This window comes from Miniopterus schreibersii (genome assembly GCF_964146895.1).
Source record: "Miniopterus schreibersii genome assembly, chromosome: 5".
NCBI classification, from domain to species: Eukaryota; Metazoa; Chordata; class Mammalia; order Chiroptera; family Miniopteridae; genus Miniopterus; species Miniopterus schreibersii.
The window spans coordinates 85154873-85176435 of NC_138106.1; the positions used below are offsets into that span (position 1 = coordinate 85154873).

A 21563-nucleotide genomic window follows, 5' to 3' on the forward strand; every position below is an offset into this window, starting at 1 on the left:
AACTCGCCACACCAGGACGGTGGAAAAAACGGGCGCGGTCTTTGTTGCCGACCAGGCTTTTGATCGCCAGGGAAAATTTACTTACCTTCAGATGAGTGAGCAGAAAAAGAAATAACACTCCCTTTGATTTAGTTAGGAAAATGCAGACATTTGGATTCAGTGCAAACATACAACACTCGCTTGTTTTCGCGATGCGGCCCTCGATTAACCTGTCTTTGCCCAGCGCAAAGTCTATTCAACAACTGCGCGTAGTTGCTTTTTGTCCTGTCCACAAAGAGCCATTGACCATATATTAAAATGATTGTTGAAAGGTAGAAGAGTATGGCACTTAAAAGCAGCAAAAAAATCCCTGTGACTCAATCAATTAAGGCGAGTAACATTTAAGCGTTTCAAAAAATGCAGACGGATGGGAGGGAGGGATAAAGGTTGCGTTTCTCCGCAGTTCTGTTTAGAACCCGGCCGTCCCGCCTGAGGATTTAGCCCAAGCGTCTGCATATTCATTAGGTCTAATTATTTTCTAGTAAGGAAAACACAAAAAGCCAAGAGTCGGAATCTTTCAATTTGCCCTTTGTTTCCAACTTCATTTGGCGTATTTGCAGCTGAACCGGAGCCCTAAACTCTTTTTGCGGACAAAGAAGCCCCAGCTCATCCTTTCACAGGCTCCGGGTTAGGAGGCTCGGCCGCGGCGGGGAGAGCGGGGCGCGGGCGGCCTGCGCCCGGGGCCGCGGGCCGGGGAGGCCGGGCCGCGCGGCCGCCGGCTGCCTGTCGGGTCCTCTCCGCGGCTGGATTGTCACCTGGGGCGCGCGAGCTGCGCTGCCGGTTCCGGGCGCTCTCCCCTCCCGGCCCCGACTTGTGCAACTGGGATGGTTTCCCGGTGTCTGAAGAGACCTGGCCGAGCGTTTGCGCTTAGGCTGGGAAATAGAAATTTGAGAAAGAAAAAAAATTCAGATATTCTGTCCCCAGCAACAAGTCTGAGTGCAGCGGCCCAGCATTCCAGACCGGCTCGACTGGGCTGGGGTGGGCAATGGGGGGGAGGGCTTGGGCTTGAGGGGTGTTAAAAAAAAAAAAAAAAAGCATACACTTCGAGGGCCTCCAACATATCTGTTTTGAACAAAGTGTGTTGTGCTGCCTGCAAGGGGAGGTTGGATCCTGACACCAATGCAGTTGTAGGAGCCTTATCTGCAAGTTTTCCATAGAGGTGGGACTGCTATCACCAGGAAGAACTAACATTGAACCCACCTCTCCTGCCTTTCAAAAAAAAAACAAGGGAGGGGACATTCGGGGGAAGGGTAGCCATTGGGAGGGGAGAGCAAAAATAATTCTTCAAAAAAGAAAAGTCAGTCTTCTCCCCTCCAGTCCTGGAAAATCCAAAGGGGACGCTGACAAGAGAGTCTTTTTAGGAAATGCGTCCAGATATACAGGGTAAGAGTGAGTGTACGGGGGGAGATAAAAAAGTTGTGGGTTGTAGAAGTTATCAAGTGGGATTTGCGGCGCTCTCTGCAGGAAGCGAAAGCGGCTCCAGTTCAAAGCCACATGCACCAACGTGACATATAAGCCATTAAAATATCATCCTGACGGCTCATTTCTGCTCCGTCATACATTCCCTAACTGCTTCCCGAAAGCTGGAAAAAGAAATGAAGGATGACCGCCTCGCTGGAACCACAAAGAGAGGCTCGGAGGGGTTTGTGGTCCCCCCTCAGCCACCCCAAAGTGATGTGCAGAAATGAGGCGACCCCAGCAACAGGTGGAGCGGGGTAAGTGCGTGAGCCCAGGGGGCAGACAGAGGGAACCTGGACCCTCAGCAGCTTGGGGGCCACTGGCACCCAAGCCCCACTGGGGGCAGAGGCCCATCCAGAGGTTCTCCCCCAATCCCCTCCCTCTCTAGCCCCCCAGCCGTGAGTACTGGCCCCACCCCACTGGCACTGGGGGGAGGAGGGGTCCCTTCTACACAGGGGCAGTGACGGGGCTGAGTCCATTCCTTCTCCCCAGGAAAGGGGGGAGGGGCAAGGGGACCGGATGGCGCTCCAACTGGCAAGGGGACCAAAAGCAGCTTGTTGCCCGCCTGCCCTCCCTACCTCGCCTCCGTGTAAATTGCCTGGGTGTCCACGTGGGCACAGGAAGGGGAGTCGTGGCCCTGACCTTCCCTCGCGCGGAGCGAGCGGACCCGCGCCGGGAAGGGGCCCCTGCCGGCCGCCTCTCTGCTTTGCCCCCAGGGGGCTGGCGGGAGGGACTCGGCTGCCCCTTCCCAGGGTCAAAGGAGCCACGGTGGCCCGGCGGCGGCAGGACGCTGGGACTTCTCCGCGGCAGCCGGACGGCCGGCGCTGGCTGGGCCGGGCGCGGGCCGGACGCTCGCCCTCGCGGGCCCCGGTGCGGCCTCGGGACGCTGACCGTGGGAGCCGCTCTCCGCGCCGCCCGCCGCGGGTGTGGAACGTGGCTTTCTGTCGCTCAGGTGCAAACGAGGGCGAGGACTGGTTCTCCGGGGAGCAGGCCGCAGGCACCTAGGGCTCCGGGCACTGCCCTGACACCGAGGGACACTGTAAATCAGGGGCAAGAGGGGCGGAACGGTGTCGGGCTGTGCGAGAGAGCAGGACGGCCTCAAAGGCTTGACCGGGAAGCTTGGGGTTGATGAATGGTCCGTGGGGACAGCTGGGACCTAGCGAGGTCTTAAGAATGGAGAAGGGGCGTTGGAAGGTTCAACTTGGCGGGCACCATCTGCAGGAAACTCCCTTTGGCTTCCAAGGTCATTTCTCCCCCCTTGGGGAGAAAATTTCCGGCGGCTTAGGCGGCACAGCAACCCCGGGGGAAGCACCACCCTCCTTCCCTGCATCCAGCCGCGGGCAGATTTAGGGGTGGGGGTGGCTCAAAGGGATGGTTAAATATCCAGGCTGGTCCTTCAGGCGACTCACTCACGCAAACGCGTAGACACACGGAGGCCGCCCAGCTTTCAGCCGCGGGCCGGACCCGAGCTCTTCCCTCCCGGGAACAGAGTGAGGAAAGGCCGGCACACGCCCAGCCTCGCACCCCAGCGTCCTGGTATTCGAGGGCCCGGCGGAGGGGAGCCGGGAGGGGCCTGGTGCAGCTGACAGCAGCGGCCCGCTGGCAACGGTGGGGAGGGCTTTTGGCTTCGGCCTGGGCGCTCCGAGGAGGAGGCCGCGCCGGGGCCCTGCTCTGCACCCGCGCTGAGCTGCGGCCGGCAGGCTAGCGCGCCTCCTTCTTAGGGGAGCCTGCAGGCTACTCAGGGTGGGGCAGTGAAGGCTGGCCACCAGAGCCCCTAGCTTGGGCAGCAGGCTGCAGGTGACCTCTGACCTTGACTAGGACCACACAGACTAGGGTGACCCCGCAAAATGGGGCCCTTTGCATGTACCCACCCGCCTAACCACTTCTTGGCTCTCCCCCAACACCATTAACTTACTAGGGCTGATGACACCTCTTCTCAGGATGTGGAAACGCAGGCAGATTTCAGTGGGTCTCCAGACCGTGCTCCTGAATGGTGGTGATTCAGTGGCCGGCCGGTGTGAGAAGACAAGTCAGGAGCAATCATTTGGGGGAAAATCAAGCCTAGCATTTTCAGGGCTTTTAAATCCTTGGGTTTTGGGGGATCTCAGGTCCAGGGACTGCTCCCCAGTTCTCTCACCCCTCGTTCAATGAGATGACCAGCTCGCTAAGTGGGGTCAGAGTTTGAACCAAAGACGGTATTTACCCTTGTTCCCTACACTGGCTGGTGATGGAGCTGCTACAGAAAGCAGCTTGAGGTCCCAGTTCCCTGCCTGAAGTCCAGCCTCTGCAGCAATTGTTTGCATGCCTATGGGTTTGTAATGCACAAAACAGTGCCAGGACCTGGGGGTAGAAGTCGCCTAGGCCTCTTAAATGGAGGGCTTGAGTGAACAGGGTTTGCTAGGGAAATTCACACCCATTTTCTTCAGAAGCAAAAAAGTAAAGTCTATTAGTTCCAACCAACCAGGACGGTTCCCCTGCATGAGGAAATTTCAGAGTAAAGACACCCAGCATGCCACCCCTCTGTAGGAATGCAAAGTTGGGCCTGCTTTCTCCTCTGGTTTGTGTGGGAAAGAGCTTATTACCTTTGGGGATGGATGTCTTTTGGTTAGGAAGAATTGAAAATAAATAAAACTCTTTGGGAAATGGTGAGTCTACTCCCCCCCCCCCCTTTCAGGCTTGAACCTATAAAAGAAGGGAGAGGGAAGGGTGAAAACACCCAAGGTAGTTCAAGCCCCAGATGGAAGGCAAGGAAGCGAGAAAGAGATCTTTGAACCTAGAGAACTGGAAAGCCTTTCAGATAGCAGAGCCCCACTTGGATTTGGCCTGCGGTTCAACAAGTTAAACAACCGCTTGTTCTGTGGGCTGGAGTGTCAAGACAAGCAGACTTCCTCATTGACAGAGGGCTTGTTGTGTTTGTCCAGCCTGAGACCTTTTCAATGACTGTTTGTCTTTCTAGGCCAAACTGAGGGCCGGGGCCGGGTGGATCCCCTCTGTTTGCTGCTCCACTGCCTTTCCTCGCCTGACAGATGCAGAGGTTCCCGGGGTGGGTTTCAGGCTTTAGGATGACCAAAGGCTTGCTGGTTCTATCTGAAAAGGGAATGTGATAAAGAATGCACATATCTTATGTTGGGGAAGCTGGTTGTTTCTGACTTTCTTAAATAAGAAATGGGACAGATGATAGAAATGATACCTTCGCCCCCTAATCTGGGGGATTTTATATTAACTTTGAAAAATTAGCCAGTGATGGCTTCCAAAGGGGCTTGGGGGAAGAAGCCATGTGAAGGATTACACACCAGCAGAGTAGAACAGGATCTAGAAATCTGCAAAGAAATCTCTCTTTTCCCAGTTTCAACAGTTACAACTCAGTTTCTAATCTGCTAACCTCCCAGCCCTCCCCATTATGTTTCACTAAACTCGTTAGTACACTTAAAGAAAATAATGGATGCTTCTCATACAATAAATTCAAATTCTAAATATTAGAGGTGGTTGAACACTGACTAACTGAAAGGGTGCTTAATTCTACCTGCAAGGAAGATCAATACATCAGTTTAAGATGAAAATATTGTTCGGGAATGATGATTTTAACATTTTTTATCATCAGGGATATGCTGTTTTTCAATGAATACAGGAAGTTCCCAGCAGAGTTCTTTTTTTCCCCCATTGCCAGATTTGAAAATGGTCAAAGAAAGACTGAAAGACTCTTCAGATTAACGCTTCCTTTCACTCACACATGCAGGGCACAGAACCTTGCCATACAAACATGGATAAAATTATTTAGCTAGTAACTGTTTCTCTCTTTTTCCCCCCGAACAGGCTCAAGGGCAGAAAATGAGGTACAAGACTTCCTTGGTGATGAGGAAGCGGCTGCGGTTTTCCCGAACCGCTCTGAAGGAGCCCAGTAAGTTAAAATCCTCTTTTGAACACTGATTTGCTGAATCAATTTAACCAGGAAGTTTTGTTTTGTCTTTTGCTTGTGTTGGTTGTGAGTTTCGGGGTGTTTCTTGACTTCAGGTGAAACTTAGAACAACTCGTTGGTGTCTGATGCATTTTCACACAAGTGAGCGACTAAAAGTCCCACCAGCTGCTGACTAATCTCCCTCAGTGCCTTCTCATCTGGACTGGGGGTTCTAGAATTAATATTTGACGACTCTCTCATTGAAACAACCACCCCTGACCTTCTGCAGTTCCACTGTCACATTATTCTATGACATATTCATCTGAATTCATTTCCAGACGATTTGATTGGAATGAGGTTTGACATGTATTGGCTTCCACGAAAGAAGCATACTTTGATCTTGGTGATGGGGCTTACATGATATGCATCATCTTTACCCGGGACACCAGCCTTCTGCAATGTGGTGGTGATGATCTTCCCACAATGTGGTGTCTGAACAGGGAGTGACTGACAGCAGCTCAGTCAGGAATACCTTCATTGTGAAGAATTTAATTTAATATTCCATTTAGAATAAGCATATGATTTAGGGTTGGGTGTTTCCCCTTCCAGGCTTCTAGTTTTCCTCATTTCAATTACACCACCAGCTGACGGTTGCCTCCAAGGTGTTTCTTTGTTGGTAGGAAAAGCAACCTTCTTAACAAAAGTTAAATGACAAATCAGGAAATGGCTCCTTCTATTATTTGGGAGGATTTGATGGCAGAATTCTCCAGAGAGGTGTGGTTATTATGTAAATTCAGTTGTTTTAATTCTTCAATACTGTTCTGAAAAATCCTTTAGCCGTGTTTCTTAATCTTTTGTTGAAAGATGTTTTGCAGAACCATTGTTTGAAAATTAAATTCTATCCAAGTATATTTCCTTTCATACTCAGTTCTATTAATGCTGATTAAAGCCCAAACTTGCATAGCAAAGGGGAGGAAGGTCTCCAAAATCCTGATAGATCTCATCTCTTTTGTACAATTTGGGCCTGGAAACAGGCCCTCCTGGGGCTTAAGTTATTTAATTATTTTTCCATAAGTATAGAGACAACCTCTTACTGCAGGGATCCTGAAGTCTATCTGTGAACAGCTATGAAGATATTTGTCTCTAGTCTGGGGTGGTAACCTGGTCAGAAATGAGGAAGAAAGGATTGAACAGGTGACTGCAGATTTAGATGCAGAACATTCAGGCAATAGGTTTAGGCTTAACCGGCCTCTATGCAGTGGCCCTCAGCTCCTAGGATACTGTTTTGGGCATAATCTGCAACATATAATGACCATTTAGCATTGTTTAAAGGAGCAAAATTGAAAAATAGCCCAGTTATGGATCTGAAATTTCCCTCACTTCTTTCCTTTCCAAGGGAGAGAGAACAGACATTTCCCCATTAGAGCCAATGATGTGAGGAGTTCTGGCAGATGGTAGCATCATCAAATGTCATATTTCTATATAGCAGGACTAGAAAATCAGTTTAGTTTATGCTGTTGCATTAGTCTGGCTGGGACAAACAAAGGTATGTAGGGCATGATTCTGGGCACTGGAGGAATGGTGAAGGTCTGTTGGTGAACCGTGCTCCAAACAGGCCCCCTTGAAAGACTCTAGAGCTTCTCTGACTCTGCTGAAAGATCTCTGGGCTGCAGAATATGTCTTTTTTTTTTTTTTGCAAATGAAGCAGGAAAGTGGACTCAATAATACAATAAACCCTAGAATGGTTAGGAAAAGAATGTTGCAGCCAAGCATTTGGCATTGGAAGTAGCTGTGGTGAGATAACATTCTAAAAGAAAAATTGTGATCACCACTGAGAGGGATACTACTCCCAAGCCTGCCCAATCAATAGTCAGCCAAACCTGAACTCCTTGCTATCTGGGCACTGGAAGACTCAAAGGAATGTCTCTGAAAACTAAAATATGCCCCCCCCCCCATTGATGCCCCACCTGTCTTTTGTGGTTAGCTGGATACTGCTTAGGTGTGAATTTCAGAGATAAGTCTTGAAGGCCCTTATGTAATCACCCAGAGTTCCCTGTTTATAAATATTAGTGGGTGCAATGGATTTTTCTCTCCCTATCTCTGTCCCTCGAGAAATGTCCAGATGTTTTCAGTGCTTCAAGAGAAGGCTGCATCTGGGAGGGAGCTCCACAGGGCCAGGTAACTGTCAGTGAATTTGACTGAATCAGATGTATCTGCCCTTTTGCTGTTGGCACAAAAAGCCATACACATGTTCAAAGCTTTTCAAGGTAAAGTTAGTAAGTGAGAGTGTGTAGCGTACTAACAGTTTCTGTGTATAAGACCTCTGCCTCTTATCCCTGGAGTCCACAGAGTCAATGCTTAGAATTCAACAGTCTGCAAACTTGGATGGGGGGGAAATGCATCTTTATTTTCAGCACCTTCTAATGTAAAGTTATAATTTTCTCCTTTGCAAGCGTGGGCAGCAAACACAGTACTATGAGAATTCCCTAGCTTCACCAGGCTTCCAAAAGGGTCTACAGCCTCAAACAACTTAAATACCCTTGTTCTGTACAGTTATTCAAAGAGTAAGATGCAGGTGGGGTCACGGTGTATATATTAAGAGATCCATTTTTGTGCAGATCAGAGTTTTAACGGAAGTCAAAGTGGATGGTGAGTCTGACAAACATCCTGAACAGTAGGTTGTAGATGGCATCCATGGGAAAGAAAATGTAATTGCTGAACTACTGCAAAAGTGCCCCGCACTTAGGTCGGAATGCTGCAGGAGGGGATGTGTTGAGGGATGACTGGGAGAAACAGCAAGGGTCCCAGGGAGGAACACACACGTTTGGGGTTTTGGTTTTGATCTATTTTCTGAGCCTTGCTTGGGTTCAGCCCAGACTAGCCTAGAAAGCTGCGTCACTCAACAGACACCTGCACCACGGGGGTTTTGGAACCACCCACAGAGACTAGGAACCCCTGGGCTGGAGACAGAGCTCATCCTGGCCAGGCTTGGAGGAAAGGAAAACAGGACAGGAGACCAGAGAGGAGGCACCTGTAGGCAGAGGGGTGAATCCTAGAAAGTGAGAGTTGAAGAGAGTGAAATCCAGGAAAGGAGACAAATAAATCCTCAAAGTCTAGTCTCCACACTGCCATGGAAGCCCTTGGTTTCCAGAGCAGACGGGATGGGCTGTCAAATGCTCCCCTTCAACTTTTTTCTTTTTGTTTTTTCAATGCTAATGCAGCATCTATTGGTAACGTTGCTTAAGCTCTTCCGGCTGGGCTGGAGGAGCAGAAAGCCCTGCACTTTCAAAGGCAGGGGAAATTGTTGTGGAAGTTAATCCCTCACTAAAATGCACCCCGAGGAGGAACAATGTATTAAATGAAGAAAGTCTCAGAGAACCTGCCAACCATTATAAATAAGTCAATTATTTTTAAAATTTAAAAGAAATCCTTATTTACTGGCCCGGAAAGGTATACCAGTGCTCGCTGCTGGGAATGGGTGGGCAGCTCAGAAAGCCTGGTCCGAGTTCACAGCAATCTGTGCCAACTTCTCGCCTCTGCTGCGGGTACGAGGATTTTTACTCCGTCCTTAAAACTTCTCTTAAAACCCCTTCTCGGCTTTGGGGTGCTTTCTATGGCCACCAGGGAGGCCCGCGTACTTAGGTGGGAATTTTCGGCTAGAGACCAAGGCCGGGGTTGGAGCCTGCAGCCCTTCACATCGCCAGGCGACCCAGCCGGCCCAGCGGGTCGGCAGGGACAAAGGATCCCCCAGCCACACTCGCCGGGCCAGAACTGAAGGGGTTCTTCCCCCTCACGCCCCCCACCCCAAGACGGTGGACCCCGAGGCCCGGTAGGGAGTCTGCGAGGGGAGGCCAGGAGCCCACATCCCTCCCGCAGCCCGGCCGGTAACGCGGCGTCTGCTCTAATCAGAACCCTGACGGCGAGCTAGGAAGGAGGCAGAGACTCTGGCCACGCGCAACAAGTGGGGGGAGCGGGGAGTGGAAGTGGTCCCTAAATCCCCATTTTCAAAGACAGGCTCGGCCTGGGGGCGGGGTCCCCAGAGCTCAAGACCTGGGGGAGGGAGGCCGGGAGAGGGAGGGAGTGCCCCCCCTGGCTGCGCTCCCCTTTGTTTCCTTGGCCAGTCCGCCCGGGGCGCTGCGAGCTGCGCCGAGGGCACCCCGAGCCCCTCTCAGGAGGGCCTGTGGGTTCGAAGCCAGCCTCCGCGGGTCATCACCTGCTCCGGCTCACTGCTGGCTCTGTCAGGGCTGGAGTCTGGGGTTCCCGAGTCAGTGAGAGCGCCCGGCACCGGGAGGAGGGGCCTCCAAGGCTAGGGGGGCAGAGGGGAGGGGAGAAGAAAGGATGCAAGTTGGAAGGCTTGGTGTGGCCTGGGCTTGGGAGGGGTGTGTGCGTGAGAGAGAGTTTTGGAGAGGGAAAATGAAATTAGGCTCAAGGGCTGCTAGCCTGGGCTCTCTCTTGCTCCGGCCGCCTGGTCTGCAGCAGCCTTCGGTCCCTGGGGCCCCGCCTTCGCCTCCACCGGGCTCCTGGGACAAGCCTCTGAAGCAGTCCGGGTGCCGCGGGCGCTGCCCACGAGCCGGGCGAGGCCGGGCACCTCCGGCTGCCCCCAGGACGCGTGCAGCGCAGCACCCCTCCCCACAGCCGGGGCGCGGAGGCGCTACCGAGCCCCGCTCGCTTTCAAGCAGATGCACCCAGCTTTGGGGGCCGAGGGGGGGGCGGGTTCAGGGGCAGAGAAAGGCTCCGCGCGCGGGTCAGAGCGCATGAGCAGTGAGCAGTGGAAGTGGGAGCCGATGGGGGGCGAGGCGGGGAGGAGCGGGAGCAGGTGTGTGCGTGCGTGTGTGCATGCGTGCGTGTGTGCATGTGTGCGTGTGTGCCTGTGTGCGTGTGTGCACGTGTGCGCGTGTGTGTGCGTGTGTGTGTGCGTGTGTGTGCGTGTGTGTGTGTGTGTGCGCGTGTGTGTGTGTGTGTGTGTGCGCGCGCGCCCGCGCGAGGCGAGGCCTGTCACCGCTGACGTCGGGCCGGCGGCGGGCCAATGGGCGGCCTGGGCGATTGTTCCCCTCCGCCGGCCCCGCCGGGCCCGAGTCTCTATTCACCGGCCTACGCGCCCCGCTGCCGCCTCCGCGGTGCGCAGGTTTCAAGTAGGCTTTAAAGACCGAGAGAGAGGAGGGGGGAAGTCACAGTGCAGAACTTAAGGGGGGAGTCTGCCGAAGTTGTTCCGTGGTCCCCCCCCCCCCCCACGCTGTCAGGTGACCGTGGCCGGAGCGGCCCGACCTAAGGAACTCCGGGGAGTCAGCCCGGATGCAGCAGGCCGCCCACTCCCAGCGGACCTGGGCGCTAAAATTAGTATATATGGCCGCGCTTCAGCAGCACCACCACCCGCAACACCCCGCTTCCCTCACCCCACGCCCTGGCGGCCGAAGCTCGCTGCGGGGCAGGCCCGATCTTCCTGGAGCAGAGGCTGGGGGCTCGCAGCCGCCCACAGACTCCGCGCTGCGCGCCCGCTGCCCCCTCCACGTGCCCCGCCGCCACCATGCCCCTTAGGCTGGCGCGGCGGCGGGGGGCTCTGCCCAGCAGCGGCGCAGCCCGACGGCCGGGGCGCTGGGCCTCGCGCCGCCTGCGGGGTTTGCCGCCGCCGCCCGGCCCGGGGGCTCGGCGCTGAAGGCGGAGGCTGCGGCGCGGCTGGGCCGGGCCCGCCCCCGGGGCCGGGCGGAATGCTGCGCTCCCGCCGCCCGGTCTCACGCTCGCTATTTGTCTCGACCACAGGTAGTGGCTCCGGACGCCATGACCCCCAGCTCGCGGCAGCCTCCAGCCCCTGGGTGTTCCCTGGCCTTCGCGAACAGCCTCCCGAGGCCTCCGCCAGTGGCACTTTGAACGGACTCCTGCGTCTGGGGCTCCCCGGAGAAATGTACGCGCGTCCCGAACCCTTCGCGCCGGGACCCGTGGCCCGCGGCGACGCCCTGGCAGCTGCCGCGGCCCTGCACGGCTACGGGGGCCTGAACCTGACCGTGAACCTCGCCGCGCCCCATGGTCCCGGCGCCTTCTTCCGCTACATGCGCCAGCCCATCAAGCAGGAGCTCATCTGCAAGTGGCTGGCGGCCGACGGCCCCGCGCCCCCGCGCTTCTGCTCCAAAACTTTCAGCACCATGCACGAGCTGGTCACGCATGTCACTGTGGAGCACGTCGGCGGCCCGGAGCAGGCCAACCACATCTGCCTCTGGGAGGAGTGTCCGCGCCAGGGCAAGCCCTTTAAAGCCAAATACAAACTTGTAAATCACATCCGCGTGCATACGGGCGAGAAGCCCTTTCCCTGTCCTTTCCCGGGGTGTGGGAAGGTCTTTGCTAGATCAGAAAATCTCAAAATACACAAAAGAACTCACACAGGTCAGTATTCGGCAAATCTCATGCAGATCCTGTGGGGAAGCTGGAGGCCTCTTCCGGGCCCTCGGGCTGGATTTCCTCAAGTTCCATCTGGGGAGATGGGGGGATATTTGGTGTTTCCATGAGCCAAGTCCATAAAACATTAATTATGCCTTTCTATTAGAATCACAGAGGTTCCCGAGGCTCAGCGTGGGGAGAATAGTAGGGGATTTCTGCTCTGGCGGCCGGGGGTGACCGTGTTTGCATCTCTGAGTGTGCGTATCTGTGTTCCCCGCTCATTTAGCTTGATTTTAAGGTATTTAAAATAGTACTGTTTCTCAGTCTTAAAGATATAGGAACAATTTAATTTTTCCTGGCTTCTTTGGCGAGCACTCATCCAGCTTAACAACCTGACCGCCACCTGAACTGAGGGGTCATCAGGCCCTTGGCGCCTTCTTTAGGATTTGGGGTCTCTCGGCTAACTTTGGCCCTGTTTTGGAGCCTAGATGACTGGACACTTGGGACAAATCCTCCCTTCTGCTTTAGCAGAGATCCAAGGAGACTCATCGGCCTTAAATGTCATTTACCGAGCTGTTAAGTGAAATGGGGACATGTGTCAACCACATCTGTTAGTTCTAGTTAACAGAAAGAAAAGGAACCAGGGCAGGAGGCTGCGAAGTCGAACTTCTCCGGCCAGAAGCATCTCTCATTAATGCAATTGCAAGGAGAAAGTTCTCACACTTCCCAGCACAGCCCGTGAAGTCACATTAATTAGTCTGCAGTCATGTTTGTACTCTACTTAGCTAGGGTTTTCTCGCCCACCCCCCAAGTTTAAGAGGTCAACATTTCCCCTCCCCTATCGCTTTTTTGTTTGGTTGGTTTTTGTTTTTTGGCGGGGGGAGAACGGACCGGAGTGAGACCAGGGTATGAAATAAGTTCCAGCTTGAGGCCCCGCTTCTCCTACTCCCTGGCGCTCTCTTTTACTCACCTCTATTATTGGTGGAAACATTGGCAATTATTAGAGCCAAAGGACTCTCCCAGGCTGGCCGTGTCCGGGAAAGAGCCTCGCTAAGGCCCGCCTTCTCGCACCAGCCCCGCAGCCTGGGAGGAGGTCCGCGGCCGGGACCCTGGCACGCGCGGAGGCAGACCAACGCCTGCTTTTAGTCTCCGGTTTTATTTCTAGAGCACGTCTGGAAACGCAAGGTTTTCTGGAGCCGTCTCCAGGCCGCCCCCGCCCCGCCCCCTCAGGGTTTCCTCGCGGGCGGCCCGGAGGAGGTGGGGTGCTGCCGGCCGCCGGCCGGCCGTCGGGGAGCGGGCGCCCAGTAGAATGGCGGTCCCGAGCCCGAGAAGGAGCCGATTTTTAATGACCGGGGAGTTCTAAACTGACAAACTTTCACTGCGCTTTGTGGGCCTACTGTTTGAAGGCCGTGAAGCAGAAAATGGTTAAATTCTCAGTGCAATCGACCTACAGCAGAGAAGCGAGTTCCGTGCGCCCGGGCCGGCTCAGGTTCGCTTCTGTTCAGGACCGAATTCTAGGCGCGTCCTTCCCACGGGCAGCCCCGGAGCCTTGTCGCTGGAGCGAAAAACCACAGAGCCTCGCCTGGCCGCGCCGGCCTTTCTCTCAAAACCCCTCCCAAGTAATGAAAAGGGGGGAAAAACCAACAAAATGTTTCTCAAATGGCAGTAGACCTCAGTACGAATTATTCATGAAGACAGTTCAACAGGAAAATAATTGCCTTTTCAAATATTAATGGCGTTTCATTTCCTCGAATCGCGGATGCGGCGACTAGGAGCTGGTGGTTTCTCGGGAGTTAAAGTCTGTCCGGATCGGAATCCCGGCCCGGCTCCGGAGGCGGCCGCCCCACGCCCGGGCCTGAAGGCTTCCCTTTGTGGCGGTCTCCGCAGCCCGGGAACAATGGTGCCGCCCGGGGTACCCGGCCCGCCGCGCCCCGGGCCGCCCCCCGCCCGGCGCCCCGCCCGGGCCTGCGCCTGGGACGCGCCACCTTCCCCGGCGGTGCGCGGAGGCGCGGGGCTCGGGTCTGAGGCCGAGGAAAGGCCGCGCCGGGGCGCGGAGGCCCGGACGCGCCGGCCCAGCCACAAGTGCGCGAAATGGCGCTGGCGCCCCGCCCCGCCGCCGCCAAACGCTGTCCCGCGGGCCGGGCGCGGCGCGAAGGGGCCTCTGCCGGCAGCCCAGCAGCTGGGAGGAGACTCGGGCCGTTCACGACTCGGCCCCAGGACGCTGCTCGGGGTGGGCTGCGGGCCCTGGACCAACCCTGCCCCTCCACAGCCACCCACCCGGGCTCGGAGCCCAGACCTGGTGGGAGGGACGGGGTGGGAGGCAGTGGGGGGGGGTTAGGCAGGAGCCCCGGGCGCCTCCAGCACTGCGGAGAGGCCGCGGGGGCGCGGGGCGCGGGGCGCGGCCTCCCAGGGGCCTAGGAACTTGCAGCTTCGCGCGTCGCCTCCAGTGTCCTGCCTTTTTCCGCCTCTGCTCCTGGTCTGGGGCGAAAGCATTGTTTCTGTTTTACGTGAATGTCCAGCGAGGCGCTCACAAGGTGGGACAAGTGTGGGGGGGCACAGTCTTCAATGCCGTGCAGCCTCTGTTTTCTCAGCAAATCTTGCTTCCTTTCGCGGGTCCCGAATCGCATGGTTCTTGTAAGAGATTTTAGAGGGGGAAAGGGGGGTGGAGAGGAAGAAAAGTTTTAGTTTGGCAAATACCAACAGGGATTACAGGGAAGAAGACGAGGGGTAAATAGGGACACTGACTTATTTTGCATATCTCTTTATTTATTTATCTTTATAAAACGGCGCCGGTGTCCCAAGAAACAGCAGACTAGCGCCGGTCTAGCCCGAGTCCTGCGGGGCAGCAGGGCCCGGCCGCAGCCTCGCCGGCCTCACACACCCGCCGCCCGGAGGCGAGGCTGTGCAGACCTCCGGCCCGCCCGAGCCTGGGCAGGCCCCCGGAGAGGGTCTTTGTTTCAGCCTGCCCCCAGAGCGCCCACAGAGGCTCCAGCGCTCCAGCCGTGCGCCTCTGCCGCCCCCCGGGCGCTGGTCGTGGTTCCCTGCACCCCGCGGCATCCGGCTGCCGAGAGCGCCGGGACACTCTCGCCCCCTCGCTCCCGCGGCGTCGCGGGCCCCGCGGGGACCTGGGCTCCCGCGTTCCCGGGCTCCTTCCCCCCTCGCCGCGGAGCCAGCCGGCCGCGCGCTCCCGGCCCGGCGCGGCCCTCCGGGGTCTCCGGCCCAGCGTGCACTCGCGCCTTCCCGCGGCCCCACAGGGCATCGCACCGGGAGCCGAGTCCTCGCGGCTCGGCCCGCGGGGCCAACTGGCCCGCCCGCAGCAGCTGCGCTCGCGCCGAGGCCTCCGCGCTCACGGGTGCGGCGCGTGACAGGCCGCGGGGCCCGCTCGGCCGGCAGATCCCGCCGCCGCGGCCTCTCCACTCGGCCTGCGAGGCCCGGCTCCGGGCGCGGCGGTCGCGGAGCCGCCGACCTCTCGGCGCGGCCTGGACGGCTGGTGCCGCGGGCAGCGTCATAAAGTAGGGCCGGCGGCGCGCGTGGGGCGCGGGACCCCGAGCCGCTTAGGCAGGGTTCGAGGAGCGCTGCTAAATGTTCGCCCTCAGGGGGCCCAAGGGAAGGGGGGCTCCATTTCCCGTAAATACCGCCTCTGAAGTGAGTCATTGCTCAGAGTACCTTTCCCTACGGCTCGTGCATCGGGGGCGCATTCTTAAATCATCCCCTCGCCTCGGCCTTTACGCGGAACCTACTTTAGGAAACAATTTGGGCCAGGGCGGGGGGTGTGCGGGGTGGGCCTCTGAGTGGGGAGCAGAGGCCTTTGGCAGAAGCAGCAGCTGTGAACTGGGCAGATGAGACCTCTTTGGTCAACTCTGTTCTCTGGGCAGAGGAGCTTCTGGCTCCGGGTGGAGAGAATTTGGAGGAAAACAATCGGAGTGGATCGGGATTTTCCAGGACGGAAGCTCCTCTAAGATGGAGTCCTCGTCGCTCCTCCCCCTGCCCCCCCCCCCCCCCCGGCCCGGGCAGGAGAGGGGGGTGCAGGTCCGCCCGAGGCAGCCCAGAGGGCGCGCTCCGAGCCCGGCGGAGGTGCGGGACCCGAGGGGCCGAACACAAAGGTTTCTGAAATCGTCACGGGCTCTTTTCCAAATAACGGAAGAGACGCTGGGGGAGGTTCGTGAGGCCGAGCCGGCCGCGGCTCACCCGCACTAACGTCTCTGCATTGCCTCCGCCAGGGGAGAAGCCCTTCAGGTGCGAGTTCGAGGGCTGCGAGCGGCGCTTCGCCAACAGCAGCGACCGCAAGAAGCACTCGCACGTGCACACGAGCGACAAGCCCTACACGTGCAAAGTGCGCGGCTGCGACAAGTGCTACACGCACCCCAGCTCGCTGCGCAAGCACATGAAGGTGCACGGGCGCTCCCCGCCGCCCGCCTGCGCCCGCTACGACCCCGCCGCGCCGTCCGCCCTCGACTCGCTCTCGTCGGACTTCGGCCGCGAGCCCCCGGTGGCCTCCTCGGCGGCGGTGGCGGCGCGTGGCGCCGAATTGAGAGAATGGTACGTGTGTCAAGGTCCTGGCCGGGTCGCCACTGCCCCCGCCGCGCCGAGGCCCGCGCCAGCACCTGGCCCCCGCCGCCGGTAGTAGGGCCGCTGCTCGGCGGGCACTGACTGCTAGTCTAGGCCCCGGCCTTGAGGCTTGAAGAGAAGGTGAGGAAGGAAGAGGGAAGGAGGAAGGAGGAAGGCAGGCAGGCAGGCAGGCAGGCAGGCAGGCAGGAAGGAAGGAAGGAAGGAAGGAAGGAAGGAAGCTTGCCACTAATAGTTGTTAGAGCTCATTAAATATGCTGATAAAATGTCCATTATTTTGAAATGTAAATATGGTACTCATTTATTGTACAATCACACCAGTACCCCCCCCCCCCATGCACACATCCACACAGACACCTTCATGACTGGGTAGCATGAAACCAGTGCAGTGTTGGGGTAAAGAAGGTAGATAAACAGACGGGCAAAAAATATATATATATATATATATATATATATATATATATATATATATATATAGAGAGAGAGAGAGAGAGAGAGAGAGAGAGAGAGAGAGAGAGAGAGAGAGAGAGAGTTTATGTGCAATCTTGGCAACTTCAGGTTGACAAAAGTAAGACCACAAAGTCCTCCGGAGATTCAGAGGATGGGAACTGTTTTCCTCGGGCCTGGGCCGCTGGGATTGCCAGCCCCACTCCTTTCTCAGTTCCCAGTTGGAGCCTCATCTGAAGTTCGGATCACTTATATCTTACCTCCTATTTCCCTCCTCTTTTGCTTCCTTACAATTTCCCATCACCCAGCTGTCCTTTGAAACCAAAACACACAAGTTCCAGATCCCAGAATTTCCAAGGACTTCTATAAAAGAGATGAGAGGGTTTCCGCGGCACCCTTGGGGACCGCATGCCCTCCCCAGTGGACTGACCCGAGCACACAGATACATCTGTCTGCAGGCCTGCCTGCTTCGTATGGACGTTATATAATTGGGGTGGGGGGTGAGTCCAAACAACAGGAAATTCAGGCAAAAGAGTGCTAGAGGGGCTTTAGGATCCAGTGCCCCAGGTCTCCCCAGGCCCCCGCGCTCGCCTGCCTCCTGCCCTTGCGGGTCTCTGCCTGCGGCTGCGGGGCGCTGGGAGCGCAGTGAGCCAGTGACGTCACTGAGCCCAGGTCTCCACGGCAAAGGGAGCCCACCCGGGCCTCGGTGTCTGGATAAACTGAGTCAATTCTGAGATGGTCTGTCAAAAATAGTACAGTGGTGGCCTTAACTTTTTTTTTAAGGTGAAGGAGGGGACAAGAGATGAACTGCAATAACGAATGTTTTAAAGGCAAACACCCAAATGGGGTTAGATTGAATGTGTATTATTATTTTATTTTTTTAGAGAGAGAGAGAGAGGAACATCAATGTGTTGTTGTTCCACTTATCTATGCATTCCTTGGTCAACTCTTGTATGTGCCCTGACAGGGATCAAACCCAAAACCTTGCTGCATCCGGATGATGCTCCAACCAACTGAGCTACCCAACCAGGGCTGGGTCTGGATGTGTAGTTTATGTGCCGGGTATTAAGTCCCCAGAAAGAGAACCAGATGTTGGTGTCAGGGGAGAGGAAAGCCTTTGCAACTGTTGCTAAGGGGGGAGGGGATTGGGAACTATTTCAGTCTGCCACCCTTCGGGAGAATGGGGCTTCCCAGAAATCCTCGTTCTGTTTAGGAGGAAAAAAAGAAAGAGAAGGGGGGGGGGGGGGATCTCGCACAGACCCATTCCAGTCCCCTAAGAATTTGGAGATAAGTAGGGGTGTGGTATTCCCACCTAGGGGGGACCCTTAAAGAGTTCATTTTTGAAAGTTGAGCCCAGCAGACAAGTCCTGGCCCTGCCACTCTGCTGGGTCTTCCTCTGCTCTCCTCTTCAGAGGCATTAGGCAATTATCGCTCCTGCCCAGCAGCCCCACAGTTTCCTCAGATAAATAATGTCCTAACTGAAGTGGGACTGTTTTCATGACTCCTAATAAGAAGCAGAATCTTCCCAACACATCCTTGGTGAATCTCTCCTTCTGGAAGGGGGTCCACCAGCCCCTCTTTCCCGCACTGCAGTAGGGCCCGGAGGCTGCCTGGTCGAGGCCGGGTTGGCAGCAAATCTTGCTCGGCTCCCGGAAACGCCCCGCCCCACGGCGAAGGGCACAGGGCATCTGGGCAGTCTGCTTGTTCTGACGATCTTCAGAAATTCCCCCGTCCCCAAGCGGACTCGTTGCCTTCCACCCCCACCCAGAATAATAAAATAAAATAGCAATGTTTGGTCGGCCACTCATCGCCTCTAATTTTTCATCCGCTCGTTACAGATGTCCTCCGCGTGGCTCGTCGGTGCCCGCGCCCGCGCAGCTGAGAGCCCGCCTCGCCCGCGACATCAAAGGGCCGCGCACAAAGCGCCGCGTCTCCGCCGCGGTGCATCTTCATGGTAAGTTAGGATTTCTATGGCAATGGGCAAGTCGCACTGAAGTCCTGAAAGGCCGAGGCTGGAGCCCGTCCAGGCTTTTCATTAAGGACATAATATTTACGTCTAACAGGCCTTTTTTCCTGTGTATACAAGTATATATTTTTGTTTGACGCGGACTAAATCATTTTCATTTAATTTCCGGTAAACAAAACCCACGCGAATGGGCACTTGTTCCCGATCATAATAAAAATGGGTAATAATGTGAGGGGAGAGAAAGGCCGCTTGAATCGCCGCTCGGCCCCTTTGTTTCTGCTTTCTGCGGTGATCAGAGGGCGCATTTGGGTTTGATGGCGAGTTTCTAAAGGCGAGGAAATGGTTTTTAAGAGGGGAAAGAAAAGGAGAAAGGTCTAATCAAGCTCGGGCCGTTCAAAGGCTCGGGTTCTGGGGTTGAAAGTGTGAGCGGACGGCGCATCCGCACGCCGCGTTAGGCTCGCCATGGAAATGCGCGCGGGCCGCGGCCCTTCAAAGGCGGCACACTTCCCCGCAGACCCTCTCGGACGACGCATTCGCGCCGACCTTTGCTTTCACGCCATTTAATCCTGTCACCGCGCTCTCCAGTGTACCTTCCCCCCGGGACCCCCTCGCCGGCCTTTAGGGGTTCACCCTGCATTCTAATGGCCGGGGCTCGGGGCCGGGGGCGCTTCCTGGAAAGGGAGGGGCCTGACTCTGCGCGTCCTGGCTGCTCTTCCAAGGGGCTCCAAGGTCAGGAGTAAATAACTTTAGGGCAACCCCAGAAGCTAAGCAAGTGAGCATCCCGAGCTCTCGGTTTTGTGCACAGACCTCTCTGCATCTTGAGCAAGGTGGAGGCCTGAGTTTGAAAGGGGCTTGCGGGGCAGGGGGGCCACCCTGGATGAGTCTGGGAAGTTCAGGCCGTGGCTTTCGGTCCTTTCCACTTTGGCCCCCAGGGCAGGCCATCCTGCCCCTCTCTCCCAGGAGTCCCTCGCAGCCCCCCAAACTGGCTTCTCCCTAGAGTGCTGTGTATGGTACCCCTCAGGCCTGGGCTGGCCCTGGGCACGAGCTCAAGAGTGCAAGGCCAAGGGGAGAGGGAAGATGGCAGGAAAGTTAGAAGTCCATGTTCCCTTAATTGTCATGTTGTTTATTTTATCCAAGTACCCCAGAGAATAGGGGAAAAATAAACATGGTGGAAAAAATCAAACAGTGGAGTCTTCTTTAGTGCCAGTCCTTGTGGTTGAATGAAAAGGATGGTCCGCTTTCTATTGAGCTGAGAAATCTTTGAAGTGGGAGTTATTATCTGAGACATTCCTGCCTGTCGTCCTAACAACGCTGATGAAACGTAAAAGGTTCTTTGTCAGCGATTTGTTCTCCTCTCTGTCAAACTCCCTCTGCCCTGTTAGTTTCAAACCGTTTCTAAAGAGATAAAAATCAAACTTCTTTTAAAAAGAAAAGACACGCACACTAACTGGTAACTTTAGGGCTAAGTCCTGCTTGGGGGAAAACAAAAGTAATGCAGAGACATCAGGTCCCAGGCCCGTGGAGGTGTGCAGATGTTGAGGGGCCCTTTGCACAGGCTCTGACTCAAGTGTGCAGGCTTCTCTATGCTCTGGCCTGCACTCAGTCAGTCCAAGTCAGCTCAGCTGAGCCTCCTCTGGGGACCCCTCAGGCTCCCAATATTCTTGCCTGGGATCCTTGGAACCTAAGGCTGCAGCAAAGTTATTGTTAATATTTCTGGCTCCTTCAAAGACAATCTTTGCTAAAAGTAGACCCATTATGTGTTTCCTCTCACTAGCAGCAATCAGCAAGCCTTTTTGGCCATTAATAGACAGGAGAGCGGCTTGAGGGAGAGAGACTTTTTTTTATATATATAATTTCCTGTTTTCCTCAGAATCTTGGCAATTGGAGTTCAGAAGATTTAGTTTACAAGATAGTGACCCCAGAGTGCATGCAAACGCCCCCCTGCTCCCATCCATATAGGCAGTTCTTCATGTTATATTGTGCCCAGGAAAAATCGTTCACCCTGTCCAGATTTCCCCAAACCTCGTTCATGTGGTTTTAAAGGTGGTTTAAATAAACAAGGATGCTTCAGTCTCTCAACTCCATGTGTGCTGACTAAATGATTTGTAAAGAACTTTCCTCAAGCTGTAACCCATGCTGTTATTATAGTTGCAACAAAATGTCTCTTATATTGATTTTTAGTTGCTTACTTGAGGTCCCCATATGTTTATTTATCTCACTAATTTATGAGAGAATGTAATGATTACAATAAATGTGAGTTATACAGACAGGCAAATGTTTTGTAATCATAATTCACACACACACACAAACCGAACTGAAACCTTAGAGTATTTAGTATCCTCTCTGTTTGTGATTTATCATCTGTCCCCTTAGCATCCTAAATTATGAACTAAGTTGAAATTTTTAAAAAAAGTTGTTACAAGTACTTGACTGAAAGTGATTGTTAAATGAAAACACAGTTGCAAGAGTTGGCTTAATCTTGCTGTAAATATGTAAAAGTGAATTAAAAGCTGTGATTGATTTTCCCTCCAAAGATCTTTGTGTACACGGACCTGCATTTTCCTATTTTCTTTGGAAATAAAGGATGTGATGTTTTCCTCTTTTGGATCTGAGTGTCTTGTTGCGTCATGGTCCTGGTAAAGGTGTGGACTCTCCCACAGCCTCCAGCCCTCTTCCCTGCCTTCCTCGCAGCTACCCAGGAACATCTCTGAAGTCTAGTTGTTCAGGGTAGAAAAACGGAGGGACCCACCAAAGTTGCCATCGTGGAGGAGACCTCCCTCACCCCCAGCTTCGCCCAGTGACACTGGCCCTCGTCAACCGACA

The 21563-nt window shown here is 55.2% G+C and overlaps 1 protein-coding gene across 4 annotated transcripts; it reads left to right on the forward strand.

The window, feature by feature from the left end:
* Window positions 1–1584: 1584 nt before the first annotated feature.
* ZIC4 (Zic family member 4) lies at window positions 1585–21343 on the forward strand. Of its 4 annotated transcripts, none has more exons than XM_081138184.1 (5): window positions 1585–1754; window positions 5311–5395; window positions 11150–11767; window positions 15982–16300; window positions 18613–21343. In XM_081138184.1, coding segments are annotated over exons 2-5 (1008 nt in total). In that variant the 5' UTR covers window positions 1585–1754; window positions 5311–5325; the 3' UTR covers window positions 18614–21343. The 4 variants fall into 4 exon arrangements, with proteins under 4 accessions (XP_080994310.1, XP_080994312.1, XP_080994311.1 ...); XM_081138185.1 differs by lacking the exon at window positions 1585–1754 and adding an exon at window positions 2122–2449; XM_081138186.1 differs by lacking the exon at window positions 11150–11767 and having other exon boundaries at window positions 1611–1754.
* The last annotated feature ends 220 nt before the right edge of the window (window positions 21344–21563 follow it).

Coding starts and splice junctions, on each gene's coding strand:
- ZIC4 (XM_081138184.1), top strand. CDS start 5,326: ATGAGGTACAAGACTTCCTTGGTGATGAGGAAGCGGCTGCGGTTTTCC. Junction 5,396..11,149: donor AACCGCTCTGAAGGAGCCCA/GTAAGTTAAAAT, acceptor TCTCGACCACAG/GTAGTGGCTCCGGACGCCAT. Junction 11,768..15,981: donor ACACAAAAGAACTCACACAG/GTCAGTATTCGG, acceptor TGCCTCCGCCAG/GGGAGAAGCCCTTCAGGTGC.